This window comes from Siniperca chuatsi, linkage group LG1, assembly GCF_020085105.1.
Source record: "Siniperca chuatsi isolate FFG_IHB_CAS linkage group LG1, ASM2008510v1, whole genome shotgun sequence".
Classification (NCBI taxonomy): domain Eukaryota; kingdom Metazoa; phylum Chordata; class Actinopteri; order Centrarchiformes; family Sinipercidae; genus Siniperca; species Siniperca chuatsi.
The window spans coordinates 20,300,610-20,324,112 of record NC_058042.1 but is presented as its reverse complement, the minus strand read 5'-3'; the positions used below and the strand labels follow the sequence as shown (position 1 = coordinate 20,324,112).

At 41.3% G+C, this 23,503-nt stretch overlaps 2 protein-coding genes across 10 annotated transcripts in view; one reads left to right on the top strand and one right to left on the bottom strand.

Annotated features, from left to right (window-relative positions):
* elp4 (elongator acetyltransferase complex subunit 4) overlaps window positions 1–23,503 on the top strand; it is an 85,097-nt gene that overhangs the window by 57,677 nt on the left and 3,917 nt on the right. The gene's annotated exons all lie outside the window — the stretch shown is intronic.
* On the bottom strand, window positions 1,549–22,603 carry pax6b (paired box 6b). Of its 9 annotated transcripts, XM_044209362.1 has the most exons (15): window positions 22,447–22,603; window positions 16,191–16,367; window positions 13,480–13,553; window positions 13,184–13,237; window positions 12,341–12,364; window positions 9,757–9,887; window positions 9,396–9,431; window positions 9,095–9,310; window positions 8,562–8,727; window positions 5,215–5,373; window positions 4,806–4,888; window positions 4,552–4,702; window positions 3,846–3,958; window positions 3,394–3,535; window positions 1,549–2,676 (listed from the first exon to the last, which is right to left on the bottom strand). In XM_044209362.1, the coding sequence occupies exons 4-15, from the start codon at window positions 13,194–13,196 to the stop codon at window positions 2,591–2,593; spliced, it is 1,320 nt and encodes a 439-aa protein (XP_044065297.1). In that variant the 5' UTR covers window positions 13,197–13,237; window positions 13,480–13,553; window positions 16,191–16,367; window positions 22,447–22,603; the 3' UTR covers window positions 1,549–2,590. The 9 variants fall into 9 exon arrangements, with proteins under 9 accessions (XP_044065297.1, XP_044065316.1, XP_044065248.1 ...); XM_044209381.1 differs by lacking the exon at window positions 12,341–12,364; XM_044209313.1 differs by lacking the exon at window positions 13,480–13,553.

The following is a 23,503-nucleotide window of genomic DNA, read 5'->3' as shown; positions in this document are numbered from 1 at the left end:
ACTAATTGCAGTCTTTCTTGCATTTTGAATCTCTCATTCATTCCCTCTCTGTAATTATTAATGTTCCTCCTCTGTCTCAGCGCAGTCACCTAACCTGTTCTCTCTTCCCCTCCCCATACTATCAAAGCAGTATTCCTCAGTCTGTGTGATAAACTGGATTAAATGAATAGAGAAATTGCATTATCCCCAGAAGAAAAAAAAAAACCCTTAAAAATCTGATTAACCTCCAATCCTCAAAGTTCTGATTGGACTATTAAATATTGAGTGAGACGTGTAAATTAAATTAATCAATTTTAGCAAGATATTTTGTGCTGTTACATGCTGTGTGAATGTTACCTGACCTCTCTCTCTCCTGGACATCCTTTCCTTTTAGATGCTCTCTCTCTCTTTCTAACACACCCCCTCAAATCCACACACATACACAACCCCCTCCCCCGCTGAGGCAGCAAGTGAAGCAAAATAACTCACTCTGCCACACAATCGCTCCTTTGCCTCGCTCTAGGCACTGACTGCTTTATTCCATGACTTTTTTTCCCTCTCTTCTCTGCTCCCTCCTCCTCATTGGTTCTGTACTTTTTTTTTCATACCATCGTAACTCTGCTACAAGAGCCAGTGATGGTGAATTGCTTGACCTTTCTCATTGTGTGGTGGTGGTGTGCTGTGTGGTCTGTGTCGACTTGGTTCAGCCCATACATCAAGAGAGGTTTGTTATTGTGGACACCTTTGTTTGGTGGGAATTGGAGGTGTTGTGTGTGTATTACAAGCCCTTGTACTGGCATTTGTCAGCATTAGATCTGTTTAAATTTGCAGCTATGATGCATTATGTCAACGTTTTGGAAGTGTGTCTACTTGGCCCAGTAAACATTGACATTGTATAAGACACAGCATTGAACAGGCAAAAAGGCTTTCTTTAAGACACAATTTTACTGTACAAAATGTTTTATAGTTTTCACAAAATACATTTAGAAAGCTCCATTTTAAATAAAATTAAATTGAAATATTTAAGAGACAGCGTGTAGACGTTTCATCTCAGAAGCATTGCTCAGACGTAAACCCAGTGTGTGTCCATGTTCTATGTACACACTGAAAAAAAAAAAAGCAAAACTCAAAAGAGCATGACAGATGATGCTAGAAAAACCCTCCCATGGTCTTCAATTATAAATAAGGACTGCGGGGTTCGACTGCAGTCTTACGAACTCGAAGCCAATGTAATAGAACAGAATGTGTTTACAAAATTTTGCAACACAAGACTAATATCTTTAAAAAAAACACTGTGTACTAGATGAAATACAAAGGCTTTGGTCTGTTTTACAATCAACAATGATTAAATCTGATATGTACTTGTAAACAACTGCCAAACACTTAAGTTTAAAACTCTGTCAAGCAATGTTTAATCATAATTATAGTAATTAAATATTTCTAGTTGCACAATTTTTTTTTTTGACCATAGGACACTATAATACAACTATACCTAAGAGACAAATTGTACCTGACCCTAAAGAAATGTATTTCATGATGCATGGAACATTTATAGAATATTCTCGGGGATATAAATGAAATCAACTTTTATTGGAGAAATCTTTCTGGAAGATTTCTAGGGAAGACAAGTACTTTACATTTTGACATAAACAAACTGGATTATATCGAAGACGCAGTCTACCATTTACAGACTACAGGTTTTCTTTTACACCTGTTTTCCACATTTAACGTTCTTCGTGGTAATCTAGAGTCAATCCAACCACCGAAGCAAGAGGTCCAAGTTGTGTTGCGTGTCACACCGTCTTTGCACTCTTTGAGCTGTTGATAGTGATCCATATTTAGAAAGCCAGCAAATGCAGGCCCATGTCAGAGGAGTCAAGACCACAGCCTCAGTGGGTGGACCAAGTTTGACCTTCCTCTGCTAAATATCCATTTTTAAGAAATAAGACCAATAAATAGTTGTTTTTTGACACAGTAAGAGTCTTCCCTCCAGCTTTTTCTTCTTTAATGATATGCAACAGCGTCCAGAGACCATGCAAAGGCTGGTAGAAAGTCTCGATATAAGCAGATTAAAAGATAGTCATGGCAGAATCTCTCAGGTTCTCCTCTCTCAAACAAACGCAAGACCAACATGGTTTTCTAGCAGTCCATCTATCAGTACTTGATCTTGGTTTTTCATATTAACATACAAATGGCCATTTACTAACACACCAGAAAAAAAAGGAAACAATGACTGAAGTTGGAAATAGAAAAAAAACATAAGTTTTTGTTCCATAAAAATTTTAACACCGGTCACTTTACAGAGGTCCATTTTTTTCGGTCTTTCCATCATCGTTCTCTCTTCCAAGTCCTCGTTTGAATGTGCCTAGAGCTACAGAACAGCACACAGTCCCGCTGGAAAAACAAAGCCCAGACGTTCCAAGGCTATCCCAGAGTCTCTCTCTCTCTCTTTCTTTCTTTCTTTCCTTCTTTCCTCCTCCTCCTCTCCTGTCCTTTGCCTCTTCTCAACCCCCTCTCGCCTTCTCTACTCTCCTGTGCCGTGTATGTGTGAGGAGCACTGCCGGAGGGCGATGGTGGAGTGGGTGGTTACAGGGTGAAGTAGCTCTTCTCTCTACTGTAGTCTTGACCAGTACTGAGACATGTCAGGCTCGCTCCCTGGGACTTGGACAGGGACAGACACTCCAGGAGAGATGAGTCCTGCAGAGACAAGAAGAGAAAAGACGTCAGTAAAAAATCTAAACAAAACAAAACAAAAAAAAAAGCCTCAGAAGTCAACATGCTAAATTAGATGAGTGGTGCACAGTTAGTGTGACAGCTAACACTAGTTAGCCTTATAGCACAGAGCATTGTGCTTTAAACACCTGCAAATAGGTAGACGAGCAGTAGAGCTGCAGTGAGTCGCAATGCTCTGCACATGGTTGCACAGTAAAAGGCTTGCAAGCTCGATAAATTGAGGCTTTGGCAATGGCATTTAAATAGAGAGAGTACAACAACAAATGAATCAAATTAATTAGCAATTTAGCACAGAGGAAATGTGGTTATGCATGATTAACTCTTCATGACTATAACCGGTATATATGGCTCTCAGTAACAGCATCCTAATGGGGTGGAACTAAACTATGGGCTGGAGTAGTGGGATTGACATGATGGCGTAGAGCGGTGATGAAATGAGCTTCATTCATGCAACTGCAGAAGGAAATGATATGGAATGTAGAGATATTGATCCGAAGACATTTAAAGGATGAAGATTCGGAAAGGAAGAGGAAAAGTTGCAGCAACAAGATCATGAGTCAAAGATGGCTATGTAGTACCCCCAAATTACAGGAAAGGTGGCAGATATTTCAATGAGTGCACGAGTGAGTTTGTTATGATTAATTCCCAAGCATGTTGGTAAACAATGAACTTTCTGCCTACCTGTTGAGGTGGTACCAGAAGTGGTCATTGATTGGCTGTTCATATGTGCCTGCATATGAGGGGGCGTGTATGTGTCGTAGCTTCGCCCGTTCACAGGCGGACTGGTAGGCAGCATGCAGGAATAAGAGGAGGTCTGGCTGGGCTATAGATGGGGAGAGAATGTTACATTAGCTTAGCCAACCATAGTTGTAGTCTGTAATACTGTAAGCTTTCACAGGCAGATGTGTCTTGATTTCATTTTATTTATCATTTTAGTTCTAATTCTCTGAAAAAAAGCTATACTTTAATTAAAAATAAGATTTTAAGGAAGGTGTTTTGTTTGGCCAGGAAACAATTTAAATTACTCACAGTGTGTTTGATTCCACTCTTACAATCATACCATCATAAAATATTACATAAAAGGTATATCTTTAAACATTGTTGACTATTGAGCATTATGGTCTTTTACTTACTTGCATAGGTAGATTGTTTGCCATGGTGAAGCTGGGCATGGGGGGCAGCGCACTGTAGGTGTTTGTAAGTGCAGAGTCAGGTCTACCCAGCATGGACCCCGAGGTGAAAGACACTGGAAATGAAAAAATGAAAATGTGGTTAAAACCCCGCTGAAATCTCACACAGTCATCCAGTGTGAGAGCGTCTCATTGGCGTTAAGTAGTGCGTGCGTGAGGTGACGCCTTATTTGACAGGCTGATAGGCCCGGACAGATACTGTACAGTGTGTCTCAGGTGATTGACTTGTGAGCATGAGCTTCAGCTCTGCCGGTGTGGCCTCCTGCCTGATTCGGTAATTACGCAGATAGTCAGCTGAGAAGTTTTGCTCAATCATCCATCAAAAGGAAAACCACCGGTGCTTCTGCACGTGAACTAGAGCGCACAGCCATCGAGGCTTTTATATGAATCCGCATCTGTCACATAATAACATTTAGTAATATTTCACATGGATCCTGTCTGACTTGAACCCATGGACAGTTAAATGTATTGTTACTTACATTATTATAGTCATATTGCAATGCATATGACTAGTGTAACTAATTCGTGTAAGGCAGCGCAGCATTTGTGCAACACAATAGTTGACGAATTCTATTTTCATATCAAATATTGATATTATTTTAAGGGGTGGGGTATCCTGTAAGTATTACCCCAGATGTGGTGGACCTACCCGGTGTAGTGGGCTGTGGGATGGCCTGGTAGACGCTGGTGCTAAAGCTGCTGCTGATGGGAATGTGACTGGAGGAGTTGTTGGCCTGCCGGCGCTGGTTCCGCAGCTTCTCCTCTCGCCTCCACTTTGCTCTTCTGTTTGAGAACCATACCTGCAATGAAAGCTTCTATTAGTTCTCTTACATGCATTTTTTTTCCAATGGGAAACTAGCAAAAATTTTCACCCATCTGATGTACAAAGTTCTGAACACTCACTTGTATTCTTGCTTCGGGCAGGTCGATTTTCGCTGCTAGTCTCTCTCGCGCGAAAACATCTGGATAGTGAGTTCTTTCAAATTCTGTAATGCACGAAATCGCACAGCAAAAGTGTCAGTAAATAAGTAATAAATTAGGTCGAGGGTAGTTCATTTTTTGCAGGGCTATTAGTTGAATAAATGTATGTTAAAGGCCAAAAACTAGTTCATCAAGTAGAGCTATGTGCCATGTCTGACAGATATTAGGCATGCTATTCGTTTGATATAATAAACCCTTTTGTTTCTTTTCTGTCTGAATTCACCAAAGACAATCAGGAACGTGTTTTTTTACTAATACCAATTACACACTTTGTAAAAGAACAAAAATCCAATATGGCAGATATAAATAAAGGATTCACTGATTGGTCGACCTTTTTCCAGAGCTTCAATTTGCTCCTGTGTGAAGGACGTGCGATTTCTCTGTAGTTTCCTCTTCAGCTGCAGTCGCATCTGTGTCTCCTCTGAATCCTCCCCGTTCGAGCTGATGGAGTTTGTGTTTTCTCCTGCACCGTCTTGTTGTTGGCAGCCGTCTGCAAAAAAAAAAAAACATAATGGAAATATATATTCAGTTAACCTAATTGAATAATTAATTATCGGGTCTCCTGTTGTATCAACCTACAGCTAATTGTACAGACCGCGGTGTAACATCATTAATTAAAGCCCCTATCATGGTTGATTTCATTCAAAATCAGAGGAATGATTGCAATTTCTTCTTAATGTTGCCAGATTACTGCCTGCATGAAAAGGAACAATATGAAAAAGGCTTCGCGGTTAAAAGTGTTTGTAAAATATTGTGGGAAAAACATGCTGGCGAGGGAAAGGCTCTGCATACTTACCGCTTCCCAACAATGGCGTGTGTTCTCAAAAGGTTAAGAGAAATGTGACAAGATGTGGCGAGCCTCTTTTCAGAGCCTATGAAATGTATTAAAACCCCAAACTCTCTAGCCCCCTTTTTAGGGCAGAGCAGTGCCTCAATGGTCGTTCCCATATGGGCGTTGGTATAGCCATTGAGGTGACCACCAACTTTTGAATAGGAGAAGACGCTTTTCAGAATGACACAATGCCTTCAGGAGTAAGGGAAACCATTAAACTATGGACACAGCCAGGGACGAGTAGTGAGCCCTCGGTGGGTGTAATATATGGGAGGGGGGCTATTGGAGGAGATGACAAAAGGATCCTCTCTCTGTGGAGGCGCGCAGGCTATAGTACTTTGGTATTGTGCGCACGAGGATCCCAGTCAACAGAGCTTTGAGTCCAGTGTGTTAACCCTTATCCACTACCATCATTAATCACGTCCCCCGGCCAGCTACACGCCAGTCAGGATTTCTGTCTTCAATTGGAAACAAATGAGTGAGGAGAGAGCATGCAACCCCCTGAACAACCAAAATAAGGCCAATCTATTCACTGCCCCTTCAGTTGCATGGCGAGGCTTATCGACTAATGTCTGTCTTGTTGTTGGACATCATTATCACACCGAGAAGTTAATGCGAAATTAAGCAGGGGTGCGTTGATAGAGGGGTGGTTTATGTAATATCTCACTGATGTCTGTCTGGAGCCATGGGTTGAACTCGTGAAGGGGCATTTCAGCTTTTTGTATGCACATTTTGTGCATGTTTTTATATAGCTGTAGTGATTAGTGCCTTGCTCAAGGACACGAGGTTGTCGCAAGGATGGAACAGGTGCAGAGCTGCCTACGTAGCCATGCGCAAGGCATGCCGTGCCCTCTAGAGAGCAAACGTGTAGGCTACATGCACACCCAGAAAAATGCAAACTTCATTTTGTCAAACTGAAGTTGTCTTGTGTGAAAGATGTAGCAGTTAGAATTTATTTAAAAACGCGGTTCCATGTGAATTCAAGCAGGTCGCACGTTTGCTCACAGTTCTGCTGCAAGGGAATTTTACATGCCTTTCTGCAGGCCTGAAAACATATTCACTGGTTCACTGGAGGAAACCTGATGCGACATGTTTCTTGACAATTTCCCTTGCTGCAAAATAGACAAAAGTATTCTTCTATAGGCCAATAGTTTGTATCCACGCTATTTGTTTCTTCACTCTGGATAATCCATAAAAAGGAGTGAATGTGCAGCTATTATCCGTCTGCCAGACCCACTGACGCTAGGATGGGATTTGTTTTCTTTATAAAAGCGCTGGGAAATAAACTCATTCTTTAGTATCACGATGTCTCAGCCAGTGAGGCGGAAAAGCAGCAAAAAAAAAAAAAAAAAAAAAAGATACCGAACCAATTGCGGCACCTTTCAGCTGCTGAGACCGGATCAAAACACTCTTGAGAAACCGCTTAGAACTGAAAGAGAAAGTGAGAGACTAAATCCTATAGACGGGATTTAGAGCCATATAGCCAGCGAGTGAGGAGGAGAAAGAGATAAAAGACAAAATCGGTGAGGAGTTTTATTCGTTCTTTTTTGGATAGAGTTGTCTTCTTTTGAGGCCCTGTCACTCTCCTTGTAGCCATTATATCTGCTTACTCGGCTGTCGGATGGAAAACATATTTTCGTTCCCCTGAGATAACTGATTTACTTAAATACTTGAATTAAACAACATTAACACAATAAAGAACTTATCATCATTATTATTATTATTTCTGTTTTTATAATAATTAATATAACAATTCATGTAATCGTATACAGGCTAATAATGATGATTAAATATTAGTTTTTATTAAGAATCAATAATAATTAATCTAATGTGTTATGACAGACTGTACCAATGGCAACCACACTAAAACTTAATAAGATGGATATTATTATGTAAAAATAATAAGTTATTATGATTCCAAAATTAAGTTAATCATTTTAGCTGTTAATATGATCGTTTCCGCTTTACTGCTTGTCGATAACAGCCCCACGTGTGCAGATGGTCATCAAACAAATGCAAATTATTATTTGCTACTGAATTCTAGCACTTGCATTTCCCCTTTCTCATGCATATAAATCGGACACAATGCTTCATCGTAATACTGGCAAAGCAAACGTAAAAGGTGGTGTTTCAATAAGAAAGTCTGCTCAGTGTTTGGCCTGCAGTAGGCCGACAGGAAACCCTCTGAAGTGGAATATTTCCACAGCAGCCTTACCATCTCCACACTCCTGCATGTTGCCATAATGAGAGACAAAGCCCTCTCTAATGAGCAATTACACGTGGTGCGGACCGTTCCCATAACCAATCATTGCGTGTGAAGGAAAACATTCCTTTGTACTAATATCCCCGCACACAGCTCCCCGGTTCTGCCTCCCCATCGGGAGGGGAGGAAAATGCAGGCTGTTGGATGGACACCTCTGCTGAAAGGACAAGCCGCTGTCACGCACATCCATGTCTGGGACAGTGGAGGCATTCAGACTGCATACATGGCCTATAGCTTCCTCCAATCGACTAGTCTTAATTGGGGGTCTTGTTCAGGGCATCAAAGCAATACAATACCTTCCTGCAAACAGAGCCCTGAACCGGAACCACTGGAATAGTAAGCTGTAGAACTATTCATATGACAATATGGTGACCTCTGTGGAGTTCACAGTAATCCTAACGCATCTACCTTCAAACAGAGACTATGCAAGGCAAATCATTTTGGGTGACTGACCATAAATGTTACCGAGCCTGAGAAACCAAATCAGACCTAGACCGCTTACTTGTATTCTTCTTTGATACAACCTTACAACCGTGCATGCGTCAAGGTGTCTTTATTGCCACTGTGTGATAATGAGGCTCACCTTGGTTGGGCTGCCCTGGCACTGATGTTCCGGGGTACCAGCCGGGCCGGGTCCCCCAAGTTCCTGTCTGACCGTTGAGCATTCTCAGCTTGTCATACATGCCATCTGCGCCCATCTGTTGCTTTTCACTAGCCAGGTTGCGGAGGACTCTGTTTATCGATGACACCTGAATGACAAATTTCATATGATAAAAGTAAGGATTAGATGGAGCGCCGCATCAGTGTTTTCTGTATGAGGGCATAAAGGTGTGGGTGTGCAGCGGGTTCACAGCAGCACACACACCTTGTAATCATAACATATCTGCACAGGAAGATGTTCCTGCAAAGCGCACAAATGGACAATGCGCTCCTTCTAATTGACTGTATATTTGGGTGATCACATATGCAGTAATGCGAGCCCCCCACACACACGCAGTGTATTTAATAAGACTGAATGGTTGGTTGCCCATCTCCTTTTCCTCCACTGCATGAGAAAAAAAATCATTTCATGTGGCAAATTAAATCATGCACATAACTTACAGTCCTTACACTTACACTGGGTATATTGTCGTTGGTGCAGATCCCCTCCGACAGAAGTCTGTCACGGATCTCCCACGCAAAGATAGACGGGCACTCCCGCTTGTACTGCGCGATTTTTGCGACCACCTCTGGAGTGGCGACCCTGGGCTTGCTGCCGCCTATTGCTCTCGGCCTTATGGAGCCAGTTTCATAATATCTGCCCAGGATCTTGCTCACACAGCCGTTGGATACCTGTATAGAAAACAAAAGACACAATTCACATACATTATTTACGACTATTAACGGAATTTCTAAGATGGCATCAAATAATTATCACCTTTTCACTGTCCAGCACTTGGACTTCATCATGGGTCTATAAAAACAAAAAATATGCCTTGAATGGTATATTAGGCATTTCTTACAATAGATTTATTCTTTATAAGAGCAGGCAGATTACTTTCCTTTTTGTCGGCCTTATTACATTTCCATAAAAGGAATTATGTGACTGGTAAATAGCACATTTACTGACTTAAAAACAATTATAAAATGCAACATTTAGGCTACAGGAAACATGGATTTAATGTGAAAATCATACCGTTATGTCTTATATATTTTATTTTTAAAAAGTAGTTTGTATCCATTGAAAACAAAGTCTGTATACACCTGTTTTCTGTTAAAAAAAGGAGTGTGATTGTCACCTGCAGTATCCTGGAGATGTCGCAGGGTCGAGCACCACTGTGAGCAAGTTCAACTATTTTCTGCCTGGTGGAATCCGGCAGCGGTCTACCATTAACAAACACACCACCAAGCTGGTTTACGCCACTGTGACCTACATGGAGACAAAAGCATCGGAATCATCACATCGTTTTAAAACTGCAATTAAAACATATGTGATGAAGCAAATGATTTTCAGTTAATGGAGAGGAGAATGGTAGAAGCGTTCATGATAACCGAGTTATAGATGAAATATGAAGACAGAAGCACAGAAGGTTCATTGCATTTTACTTCAAAAAAATTTTATGAACTGTCATATGCTTCTAAAAAGTATTTTAAAATCGAAGTGCACAGTTAAAACAATAGTTTTAAGAAACTGTTACACCGCTCGACGCATTCCCATCTGAAGACAAAACACTGCGCAGTTATTCAGTGACACATGCAGAACATGGATTAAACGACAATAGCCTCACATAAACTAAACCAAAACATCCCAATATGTTATTTTCTAATAACAAATTAAAACCTCAGTCGGTCTTTTCCCCCAAGGAAACTCAACCAACCTTTTCTCAAACCGGCAAACTTCGGTATTAAAACATTCGCACCGTTATCCATCCCCTCCTGTACAGCTGCGCATCACCAAGACCAGCACCTCACTCATAAACTATCCTCAAAATAAAAACCAGCAGCGCCGACAATCACATTAAACACTATACCTGAAATAGTGTTAAATTAGCTTTCATTCAAAAGCATCACTTTTTGGAAAGTGACGTTAAATCGACGATAGTCCTCCAAAACACAATAATTGCGCATCAAAAAGACAGGCACCACATAGGATACTAGCTCTAAAATAGCCATTTTTATGATTGGTTCTTGTCTAAAAAAGATTGCTTTTTTGGAAATTATCCCTAAATTGTTCTATGGCATCTCTCTAAAGCACAGAATAAGCCCGCAAACCTGAAGCCAAATGGGAGCGCTGACTCCCCGGAGTGCCTGAGCTGCTCTCTGTTTCTCCGCTGCCTTCCCCTGCGCTGCCGCCCGGTACATTGACTCCGGGAGCAGAGGCTCCTTAGCAATAAATAAGCTCCAAATATAGAAGAGGGGGAAAATATGATGAGCCTGCCTGACATTTGTCTTTAAAATAAAGCTAGCTGCACGTCAAGTTTGAGCTTAATTTCTGGAAATAGGCGGAAGTCGCCTCGGATCATGCATGGGAGGCTAATTGAAAAGATCAGTTGGAGCACTTGTGGCAGGCATGTCACTTTATGACACCGCTCTGCTTTTGAAAATCGCATCGTCACGACAAATAGTAGCATGATAAAACGACCCTTTCTGTCTGCATTTGGATATCACTCAGACAAAATTGGACGCTACTCGTTTACCCTCCGAGGGAGACTTCGTTTTAAGGTGGCCGGGGGCTACGCGCGGTCACACAAACGAGGGCGCGCCTGGATTCTTAACATATTAAAAGTGACATGCAGTTTTTTCCCCCCCTTGTTTGTATTTGACAACAAATGCTCACAGCCACTGCAGTCCTGTTGTGTGCAATCGGTAGGCGTCTTTACTCTGAAATATGTCATAGGACTCTGCTTTAAACGTATTTTATATAAATGATCAAAGGGGCCTGTTGGGTGAAAACAAACCTGCTTAACTGAGTAACTGAGTTTAAATGAGCTATGTGTAATAATCTTCCAGCGTGGATCTGATTGATAGTAAATCCATTATCATCCCTCCTGCTCTTTGGTAATTCCAGGATTAAGTGGAATTAATAGACTTCTTACTCTGTAAACTGGCCTACCCGCATTAAACAGTCCTGCTCTGCGGGTTCTCCAGAGCTGCTCCATCACCTCTGATTTAGAACTATCATATAAATCCTCCGGATCGATAAAACCGTCAGATAAGGACATCACATAAAATCTAACTCTCCGAAGGTTAAGTCTTAATCATGGCACAATTCCCTCAAGTGCCCAGAGTCGATCTCGCCCGCTGGCGCTGATTATGCGCCTTGTATTCTATTGCGAGTCGACTAATAGGAAAACATATGGTGTCAATTTGGACGCTCCCCACCATATACACCCAGGAGTTATTAGCACAAAAGCCACCGAGGCCGTCGCGACCTTTAGACAACCCAAAGGGCCGGGCCCAATGATATCTCCTCGGCAATTCGCACCAGACATCACACGCCAAGCCAGGGGAGCATCCCATTATCATCAATCCGCAGCAAAGCAGGAGCACCGGGCATTGTACACAGCTTTGATAAGGCCCCATCATCTCTGTAATGGACAACTGGCAAGCGGCAAATCACAGCGCTGCGGCCTATAAAATAAGACTCTAATGCCACCAGTTTGTAAAAGCATTTTGGTTTGTTTGTTTGTGTTTTTGTTTTTCATCACAAGTCACTTTCTGCGTGTTTCTCTTATGAATCCCACCTCTAACACATCAAACAACCCAACCGTCATGTGGTCCAACATTGGATTCAAACACATTTGGACTAATGCTCACAGTTTACAGCACAGAACACGTCATCGAGGTATATGGAGAATAATATAATAAAATTATTCCACACACCTTCATCACAGATGTCATACACCTCTTGTCCAGCAGCAAGAGAGAAAATGTTTCATGTTTATCCTTTTTTGTTTCAACACACACCAGGAACAAGACAAGATATGCAACTCATGGGCCACTTTAAAAACACAGAGGACTATAAGCAACTTCATCTACCATGTTTTTGATTGGCACCCACGACAATATGGTTGTTAATATTCATCTTCCGCTGTGAGTTCAGCCTGCACCTAACAGTGAGGCCCTGCGGTTATAATATGAGCCTTTTCTTTCTAGTTCATGCTGTCTGTCCGTGAAGAATATGGACTAATCTACATAAGACATTATTGCTGTTCCTCATGTTTCATGCAGGGCTCTTCTCTACGCAGCTAATCTTGTATGCAGCCTGGCAGCCAGCTCTAACGCTAATGCAGACGGCTGTGCAATTATTTAATACCAACTCAAGCAGAAACAAAAATCTCCCTCTCAACCCAACCCCCTCTATTCTCTCCCTCTCTCTCCCTCTCGCTCTCTGGAGCAGGACGACGTGTGATTAACTTGTTCAATAATAACTTGCCTACCTATCATTGCAAAAAAATAAAAAAAATACAATATTTTATAAATTAAAAGCAATGAAACGGCCATCAAATAACTGTGAATATTTCTCCCCTACACCTCAAAGTCATGCAAATTTATGCCTGCACATACATTGCCTCTCCCCCCCTCTCCTTTAAAGTGTTTTTAAAGTTATTGCGCTATAACAACCAGTGCATAATGTCAGTGGGTGTTGCTTCCATGCAACCACATTAGAACTTGCGGTTGTAATCAAAAAGTTTTCAAAACAAAATATACATAAAAACAACTTACTGTTCTGCATCATTGAGGCTACGCCAGACTCCCACGTGGCTTGGTTGTGGTATTCTAAGCGTCACAAGGAAAAAAAAAACAAAGCTGGTTAGCATCGCATCATAAACCTTGTGTACACATTGGTTTTGTTTTTACTGTCAAATTATTTGCAAAATGTTTTTTTCAAATATATAAAAGTTTCTCATCTCATCGTTCACTAGAATTTTTTTTTTTTTTGCCGATCTTGTGCTTAAACATTATTGATGCATAATGAATTTCACATCCTCAGTGTATGTATGTATTTTAATTAAACTTGCCTGGAAACAGAGTTGACTGTCCACTCTATAACAATTTAGTCAATCATCTGCCGTTTTCACTACTTAATGTCTCCCTATAGGACAAAGCAAAACAACACATTAGCACAGCCACAGCTATACTGATGTACTTAAACCTACTGTATCTTCAGTTGTGCCCTACATTTACAATTAACCTCAATGTTGCTGCCAAGCAAATAAATCAAAACTGACGCATACGATTATTTGAACGTCTCTGTTTGGCCTGTTTCCGAAAGCACTTGTCAAAATAAATTCAAACTAACAGTTTAGCCGTGATATTGGGACTATAACTCTTTTACACCACTATTTCTTTCAAGGCTTTTGGTCCTGATGGGTTTTTTTGTTGTTGTTGTTGTTGTTCATATAAAGCAATCAGCCCTCATCGTCTCAGCAAGAGGCTTTTGTATTTTTATTTTTTTATTTATTTTTTACTTGATTTTCCTCCTCTTGTGGAGTCTATCGTGGAAACTGTACAGTGACACACGTTGTCTACTTCGCCTCACTGCTCTGCAAAAGTCCAGTCCAGGAGGGGGTACAAAGCTGGTGTACAAAGCCTGCTGGACTCCCAACAATGCACCCCCTCTTCTGCCTCCGTATACCTCAAACCCGGGGCGACAACTCGGCCTCCGCGACTAGAAACACACAGCTTCCCCACTAAACACACCAACAAGTTCAGATTAATACAAAGAGCCGGAGGCATGCATCCACCCCCTCCGGGACCATCACACACACACACACACACACACACACACACACACACATGCATACACACGCTCACACGACCGTGACCCCGGTGCAGCTAGTGCGTGAATGTGGGTTTTGTTTGCCCTGCTTGTTTAGAAGAAAATTTGAAAAAGTAATTTCTTGTTATAAATATTTGGGGGTTATTTTGTGCTGCTGGTGCGGGTTGTAAAGCGGGTTGAAAGACACAACAGCGCAGTAGGGCGCTCAATTGGAAAAGACAAATGCATTAAAGAAGCTATTGACTGGGGGAACAGATAAAAAGGGGGCCAGGCAGGGAGAAGTCTGAAGTTTTCGTTTTCTCCCTCCATGCAACGTTGTGTTGTGGGCAGAGCAAAATGGCCTAATAACGTCGTCTAACAGACCGTGTTTAGTCCAAGGCTAGTTTGTGAGACGCATGTAGGGCCGCCATTGCATTTTAAGCTGCAGCTTTCTTTCATGTTTAACAAATAGGCTGCATTAATCAAATTCAGATTCCATCACACAGCCCACAGCCCGAGTTAGCCTGTTTAGCATAACCTAAAATTACCAAAACAACCACTAGGTCATTTAGATATTAGGCCTATTATTGTTATTGGCCTAATGTCATGATGTTAAAGTTAATGTGGAAAAAATACAATTAAAAAGCAGCCTATTAAGTTTGACCAGCCTGGAAATGCACTGCAGTCAGTAGCTTTTAGCCTCGTAAGGTCCAAGTGGTTAATCATTTATTTCAGGTCGAAAGCTCAAACGTTGTTGTTTCTGAGGTTAACTGCGAACTAATCTGCATTTCTTTTCCTCTAGTAATCCGTAACAACAATGTCTTAATTCAACATGCTTATTCTGGCCGCTCAAAACATTCATATGCACAAGTAGTCCATGTAGGCCTGGACTACAATGACCCCGGAGCAAGTTGCAGGCTAACAGAGAATATATACTATACAATGTGTTTCATATTACAGAATACATTTAGTGAATTGGTTGTTAGCATGCATGCAGCTAACAGGTTTAATCACAACTCAAAGGATCAACAATTTTAGTGTATGTTAACATATTAAGCCATAGGCCTGGTGTGTTTTTGCTCTTAGTCTTTTTAAATTTTACTAGATTTTTTTTTGCCTGAATTATGCAGAATTTATCTTTAAATTTACAAAAGAAAAATGCATAATTACAGTAAATTAATGCATCTGTTTTATTTTGTTAATTTGTCTAATTGTTTTGACAAAATAGTTTAACAGCTGCAGCCATTTGGATCCATATTTTGTGTTTTATTAAATAATTAAAATTATTTGAAGCAGTATTTGCTATTATAAGCTGACAGGTCTGTTAGAAAGTATCTGACTATTTTTAAGTACTACACAGCCTAACTGCTCAAATGTAAAAGTAGTTTAACTCGCTGTGATTAAGGGCCGACTGAAACAGCTTAGAAAAAAGGGGGAAAGTTGTATTTTCTCTGACACACAAACAGGCTAAAAACGGGCCTCCTCCCAAAGTGCTTGATGGAGCTTTTTTTTTTTCTTTTTTTTTTTTTAAGAAGGCGCTTCGGTGACTCGCCTGTATGAATCAATCTGACACCTTTCCTCAACGGGTCATTGCGCCCCATTCTCCACGATGATCACTGTCCTGGCCCAACGTGACTTTTTACTCTTTTACTGTCATAAATTAGCGGTAAGCTATCCGCAGGCCGAAACACACCAACAAAATCGAGCAGATAAAACAGACAGAGACGCTAAAGGCTGTTCGCACTTTTGAGAGTCCAGTCAGAAGACAGGCTGCACAGTCCAGACGATAAAACACCCACGACCTCACCACTGAACCTCAACCTACGGCCGAGAATAAATTACCTATAATACTGATAATAATAATAATATATTATTAATAATAATAATATCATAATAATATACAATCATAACAATATATAATAATAATTCTATAATTTAACAGCACAGACAAACTTTTAGTCAGGATCTCACCTTTTTGGGGCATCCTGCGTCGTTGTCAAAGTCCTTGGCAAACTATAGGCTTCAGCCTAGTTCTCCACACCACAGAAAGAGGGGAAAAAAAGCCGACCAGGAGCAGTCTCTCTCGGGAAGTTTAGAAGAGGAAAAATTAGTTTCCAGAGGTCTTCGGCGGGGACGGAGGGGATATCCCTGCGAAGTGGACAGAGATTGACAGTGAACTCAGATGTCAGGACGCACGGAGTTTGGCGAGGATGTGCGCTGGCGTGTGAGAGAGCGAATGAGAGAGTCGGAAAGAGAGAGAGTGGGGAAGAGAAAAGAGAGCGAGAGAGGGGAGGGAGGGAAGGAGGGAGGGAGAGCGGTGGTGGTGGTGCTAGAAGGAGGTGGGGGTAAGAGAATGAACACACCTATGCTGATTGGTGATGGAACAAGTGTATTAATGTATGTGTTCCTGGTCTGCTGTGTGCGCCTCGCCTCTCCTCGCCTCGCCTCCCTCCACCGCTCTTCACTGGCCCATTAGCGCGACCCGACCTCTGTCATCATCCCCCATATAAACACTTCCCCCTACACCACAGCCAAAGCGGGAAACGGGGCCGAGCCACAGCGAGAGAGAGAGAGAGAGAGAGAGCTCGTCTTCCCAACCCACTAATCAGCCCACGCATGCAAATACCCTGCGCTCACTTGCTGAATATGCCCCATTGCAAAGCAACTGCCTCGGAAATGCCCATTGGACGGAAAGCTCTATTCTTCCAGGCTGAAGTGGGTCCGCGCAGGGAATCTCAGGCATGTTCAGCTCCAACCTAAGGCTAACTAGTGGGGGGGGGGGCTAGCGACTAGCGGTGAAGCAGCCCACACGTGAATGTTGGAGCTCATAACACCAAATTAAAATTACAAAGAGCTGCAGCGTGCCTTTTATAAAGCAGCCGATGCTCTACAGATGCGATTAATGTTATAGAGACGCATATAATTATGCCGTTGTGCTGCAAAGTTTGGGGACATTTTGCAAAATGTCACCTCTGTTTTTTGTTTTTGTGGTTCTGCATCCATGTGTCAACTGTAGACCTGCAGGCGGAGATCATCCGTGACAGAGAACAATTTTCAATTTGAAAAAACACAAAATGTTCAAATACATTGTGCCAGTTTTGCTCTCTTAATGAATTGAAAGCACAAATACTTAAATCAGCTTCACACACGAATTTGCTCTACAAATAAAAATAAATTTAAAAGAAAAAGCATAGAAATCCACGGAGACCTCTTGTGCTGCATGGAAAGTACAGCTGAGTTGGGAAAAGTTTTTTTAACTAAAAGCTCCAAATGGGAGCAGATTTACTTTGAAAATCTTTTGCATTTTCTTAATGTGCCACGGCCCTCCCTCACTAAAAACAATAAAAAATGTCCACCACGTGCTTTTGTTGATTCTTTTGGGTATCACCTTCCCCTGAATAGCCTTACCGCTCCTGTCAACAAGAACACCATGCGTAAAGAGCGCAGCCTTTAGGCAAGCTCCGGTGCTTTTTATGGACACATTTGCGAGGCGCGGCGACGTCACTCCTGCGACCTGACAGCAAATAGCACGCGTAAATAAAGTAAAGCAAATGACTGTGTAGCCATGGCCACACGCTCCCAAACTGCGTTAGTTGAATGACTGGCTATTAACGCACACCTCAACGCATTTAAAAGCAACCCCTCTGCGCCCGTGTTTGAGCATACACCCGGAGCTTTGGGCAGCACCAGTCTCAGCACTGAGGAGCCCCGTCGCTTACTCCAAAAGAAGAAGAACCGAGGGGAAGAGAATGAGAGTTGTATGGATGTGGAAGCCAGAAAAGGGGGTGCATGAAAGGGCAAAGAGAGGAGAGGGACAGGCATGAGCAGGGGGAGGGGAAAGAAATGGCTTCTCTTTTTCTTTTTTCTTTTTTTTTTGGATGGGAGGCCATGAAATGAAGTCATGGAGGCCTACACTTGACTTTCTTTGACATGTGAAAAAGTAGGAGAAGTCAGAGCTCATCAATAAAACACTTCGGAGGTGAAAGAGGGCTCCCTAACAACCATCGCATTCCTGACTATGGGTTCAATGAGTAGACAAACGACGCTGCCAGAGAGAGAGAGAGAGAGAGAGAGAGAGAGAGAGAGAGAGAGAGAGAGAGAGAGGAAGAGGCGGCGGGGGGGGCTGCCCGGCCTGAATGGGGCCCTCAGTGGGCCGGCGAGATAATGAGCTGAGAGGACCGGCTCAAACTGTCACCGAGGGTCCCGCGGTGAGGAACAACACTTTGGCCAATACTCCTTCATCAAACAACCCGTAAACTAAACGAGCACATTCATCTGTTTCTCCTTCCTGCATTGTTTCTACTCACTTAGACTGGTGGCTCAGCCTATAGGCCTACCGTGAATGACCGCAGCTTATATCAGCTAAGGGGGGTCCCAAACATTTTCACGTCAAGGACCCCCCTATTAGACATGCATTAGACCACAAACACCCCCTCCCCCCGGTCACCCCACCCGGTAGGAGTTTGTACTATGAGAGAACCTCGTGTTGGGTTATGATCTACTGTAAAACTGTGACACAGTGAAGGTGGAGTTCAACTTTCAAGCAGCAGTCATTATTATTCAGAATTAACTTTTAATGTCTCTGTTTTCCAGAGGTTAATGGAGGGAAATTATTTTCTGGCGAATGTGAGAGTGTACTTGGACTGAATTAAAGTTAAAGACAGTATGTATCATACACAGAAAATACAAAACAGTGCTGATTGCAGGACCCAAGAGGAGTCTGAACTCCTGCTGTGTTTACTAAACTATGCTTCAGGTCAGCCGCAGTGAGTGCATGTGGCAGAGCTGTGGGACTGTTGAAGCATCAACCAAACCACAGCCGCAGAATTGTGTATTTAATTTTCCGATTTTAAGACATAAGATGAGCTCAATTGCGTAACAAAGATGCTGATGACCATGTAACATCTCGTCCAATTCAATATTAAAATGTGATCTCAATTGCCTCCATTCCTGTATTTAAAAGACTCATTTCTTGTGGTTCTAGCCTACCTTTGTAGTGCAAATGTTATTGCCACTCACTTGTCACAGACTGCAGCTGTCAAAAATTCACACCACTAACCTGCTCTCGCTGAAAGACAGATTCCCCGATGAGTGTGTCAAGTAGTTTTCTTTGGAAACAATACCTCCAGTAGGTTATTGATTTCTTTGGTTAAGCTGTAAATCCGCTCCAAGAGCTAATTCGTTGTCTCCACTCTCAGGAGATTTCTGGGGGGGTTTCACAATCATGCCAAGTAGGCCTTCATCTTTATCAGCAAGAGCCTTGTTATATATACTATATTTATCCTATATATATTTTCCTGTTTTGTAAGGTAGTCTGGATTGCTGTGGACGTCTGTAAAAAAAAAAAAAAAAAAAAAAAAAAACGGGATAGGCTGATGTTGGGAAAGCAATTAGCCCAATTCGGATTAGCAGCAACTAATGCCAAAGGCCTTGAAAAGAAAGCCTAATCTGGTCGCTATTTTCCCCTGAGGCGATGTGGTATTTGTACCCATCTAGAAACTTTTAAATACAAAAAAGAAAGAAAGGAAGAAAGAAAAAACATAAGGGGAGGGAGCTGCAGTGAAAAACAGTGACATTGTTTTTGGACAGGGAAAGGGATGTAGTGCAGGGTAAACCCACCTAATTTAAATATCTCTTGGTTGGGATTACAGTTTACCCTTTGCAGGCTGAAACAACATTATATGAGATAAATTCATCATGTGTGAAACTGGTGGGAAAAGAGCTTCCAATTAGTTTTGCTTTTCTGAAAACCTGGTTACATCTTTGTATTTGATTTTTTTAATTTATTGATAGTTGTTTGCCTTTGTGATGATCTTCCACTGGAGGTCATAGTTTACTCACCTTTTCTGTATGAGGACATCTGGGGAGGTCTGTTAGAAAATGTTACAATATTGTTACAAGATTGTTTTAAGTAAATAAAAGGTGGCTGAGCTGAATCCCTCTGATTCATGTAGATTTTAAAAGGGAAAACTGGAGCATTGATCTATATCCCCTTATATTATTTTTGTAGAGGGGAAAGGTTTATTATTCCTTCAGGACAGAACAACATCAACCCCTGTTTGTTTTATTTAGTTTCAGGATACTGCTGCAGTCACATTATAAATGCTGTTATTACCTCCCACAAATCCCAGCTCTACCTGCTGCTCATTAAAACTGATCTTTTAGTTTTAATACACCTGCTTTATGCACTGTTGAGCAAATAAACAAATACAATATTCTAATAATATTGCATATTATTATAATTATTATTAATTATTATTATTTCTACTATTGTTATTGTTGATGATGAGGATAATTTTTAATTAATTAAAAAATGTAAGTCTTCTTTCTGATAACATTGTTGGCAGTCCGATGTCGGTTAGTATAAAACATCTATTTGAGGTTAAAAGAAATGTAATTTGATTTTTTAAAAATCTAATTAAAATGAACCTCCAATTATAAGTATTATTATTATTTACTGGTGTTGTTCATGTTGTAATCACAATGATCACTAGAAATGTCGACCTGAATTTGTAAGCTGCATTCTTGTTGAGATGACCTGTCATTCATCAAACAGCCTCGGATTGTCAGATTTATTCTCTCCAAAGACATTCATGATGACATCGCTGGCTTATTTGCATAAATTATTTGCACTTTTACAATGTGTAATTCGGTTTTTACCAACAATAATTAAACAATCACATGCTTGTTTGACTTTGCGCAGATATTTCATTAATCTGCTATTTTTAAAGCGTGCTGCACCTGGAGCGCGTCTCGGAACAGAGGCTTTATTAATGTCGACTTATTTCTCAGCACATTCAGTAAACATAAAGAAATATAACTCCATCACGGCTTGGACTAGGAAATGTTTTCAGATGGTGCTTTTTCTGCTTGGTCTAAAGGCCTAACAAGCACAAAGCTTCTGCTTTATAGGCGCCTTTTAAAGATGTTCCATCAAAATAAAGGTCTACATGCCTATAAATGTACTTTATTTTCAAATGAATCAGGGTGCACCCTCCCCCTTTCGGCCAGGATGTGTTGAGGGATAAATACATTAATGCAAATGTGTTTTTTATTGAACTAGTTCAACTTCCATATAGTGCACGAGCTTTGAAGTTTGTGGGGAGACAAGGAGAGGACCGAGGATTTCTTGTGCAGCCTACAGAAGGTGTGTAGTCCACAGAAGCCCTCTCCTGGCAAAAGGCTGAAGGCTGGGATAAACACCGGGGCTAATGGTGTCACAGCGCTGCTCGGCAAGCGTGACAGAAAGAAACACTGGACCCAAACATAGGACCTGAGACATCCAAAGTCTCCCAGCTACTGCCTGGAAATCAGATTGGATCTTTATCTTTTATAGGGGAAATTAAAAAATAATAATATGGAAGCTCATCTCATTAGAGGTGGGACTAAAATGGAAAATATATCTATAAAAACCCCCACATATAAATCCAAGTATAAATACTAGGCCCAGGCCCTTTTTATTGACCAAATAAATCAATCTGAAAACCCTCAGGGCGCACGTTATTTCCCTGCATGTTTAGCTGTACTTGACACACTCTTTTTTTTTTTTTTTGCAAGTTGCAGTCAAAACTTAGAAAATTGCTTTATTTTACAACACGACCAATAACTCAACATTTAAGCCAACATATTAAGTTGTTTCTCCAAAATCACACGGGGATCGCAGCGCGATGAAGAAGCGCTTTTTGGTCTCAAAACTGCAGCCTGAATATTCCGCTGATGGACAGCGTCATTTCCCACCGCGCTGATGGATCGAGCAGAACTGAATAGATCCCATACAAATTCAATTTACTGTACAGGTCGAAGCCTTTAATTTCCCCTGCCTAAAACTCACAATAATAGGCGCTTTTTAAGGAGTGACATGCGCGTAATTCCTCTGTGAAGATCGCTAATTACACGCTGTATATATATGTGTGATAGATGACAACAAAAACTAAGTCAGCTCGCTATATTCAACTGTGTGTGGGTGTACACCTCCTGTAGGTTACACGGAGCAACGTGCAAGCACTTAACCAATAATTGTACCTAACTTTGCCAATGCACCAGGCTTATTTATCAATCTGCATGCACACACAAGTTTCTGCTTTAAATTTTCTCTGCACCCTTTCAAGTTTGAGGAGATCAGGGAGGTGTAGAAGGCAGCGCTAAATAATATTATCAAAAGGAGAACGTCCAAGGTATTTAAATAAGTTACTGAAACTGTTTTAAAATTTAGACCGTCCAAACTCACCGGATGAAATGCAGCACACTTGTCTGACCGGTATCCTGTGCGTGTAAAGTCGCTTCTTCCCTCCCCGGATCTCTCCCGTGTCACAGCGACAGAAACTTATAGGTCCCGATTAAAATATATCTACTTTGGATCCGTCGTGGAGTTGAAATGTCAATGAGAGTGGGGAAAAAAATCTGCGGCTCTTACCAGCAACTTTCCCCTCAGCATCAGCCTCAAGTTGGCAGTGATTGGCTGGAGCGACGGGTCGACGTCATACCTTGGACAGGACACAGATCACAGAATGGGGAAGTGCACAAGGTAGCCCTACATGTGGAGCACACCGGCCTGTTTACTGTCCCAATGTGTGTGCTGTGTGCAGGGACAGACAGCTAACCTCACTCTGCATGGGCCACTTCCTCTTTTAGATTTGACTTTATTTTTATTTAATTTTCTTTGATTTTTTTATTCCATAATGTCTCCTGTTGTCCTCGATTAAAGGAAGGTGTGTTACCAGTTACTTTAAGAATAATAGTCATACATGGAGAGAGGTTATCTGAGCTTACCCTAAAACTAAAACTAAGAGTCTTAGTAAAATTGATTTTTCATTCTATGTAAACAACATGCAACATGGACTTTTTTTGTTGTTTGAAGGTTTTAAATAGAGAGTTTTTGCAACATATTGTTCATATAACTTTAAATTGTATGAATACTTAACTATCACCACAATGGCTGCATTTTCCTCGTAACAGCTTCTGCTTTTAGCGGTTACTGTAAGGGTATTACGACATGAGCAAGTACATAGTTGTTGTTGTGTTTATAAATCTGAGCATGCTCTGTGTGCAACAGGTGTGGACAGAACAGGTGCAGGCAAGCCCCACTCAAAAACTTGAAAATGCCTCTCTCACTGATGTATTTGTGCAGTAGGCCTAGACACATTTCCAAAGCTCTCTGGTATTATAGCACATCCTGCCACAGTTCTGTTTCAAGGATTAAAAATTGAACTCATAAACATGAATTATGTTGTAGATTATGTGTAGACAATTCAACTGTTTTAGCCTTCGCTGAAAACGTTTTTATT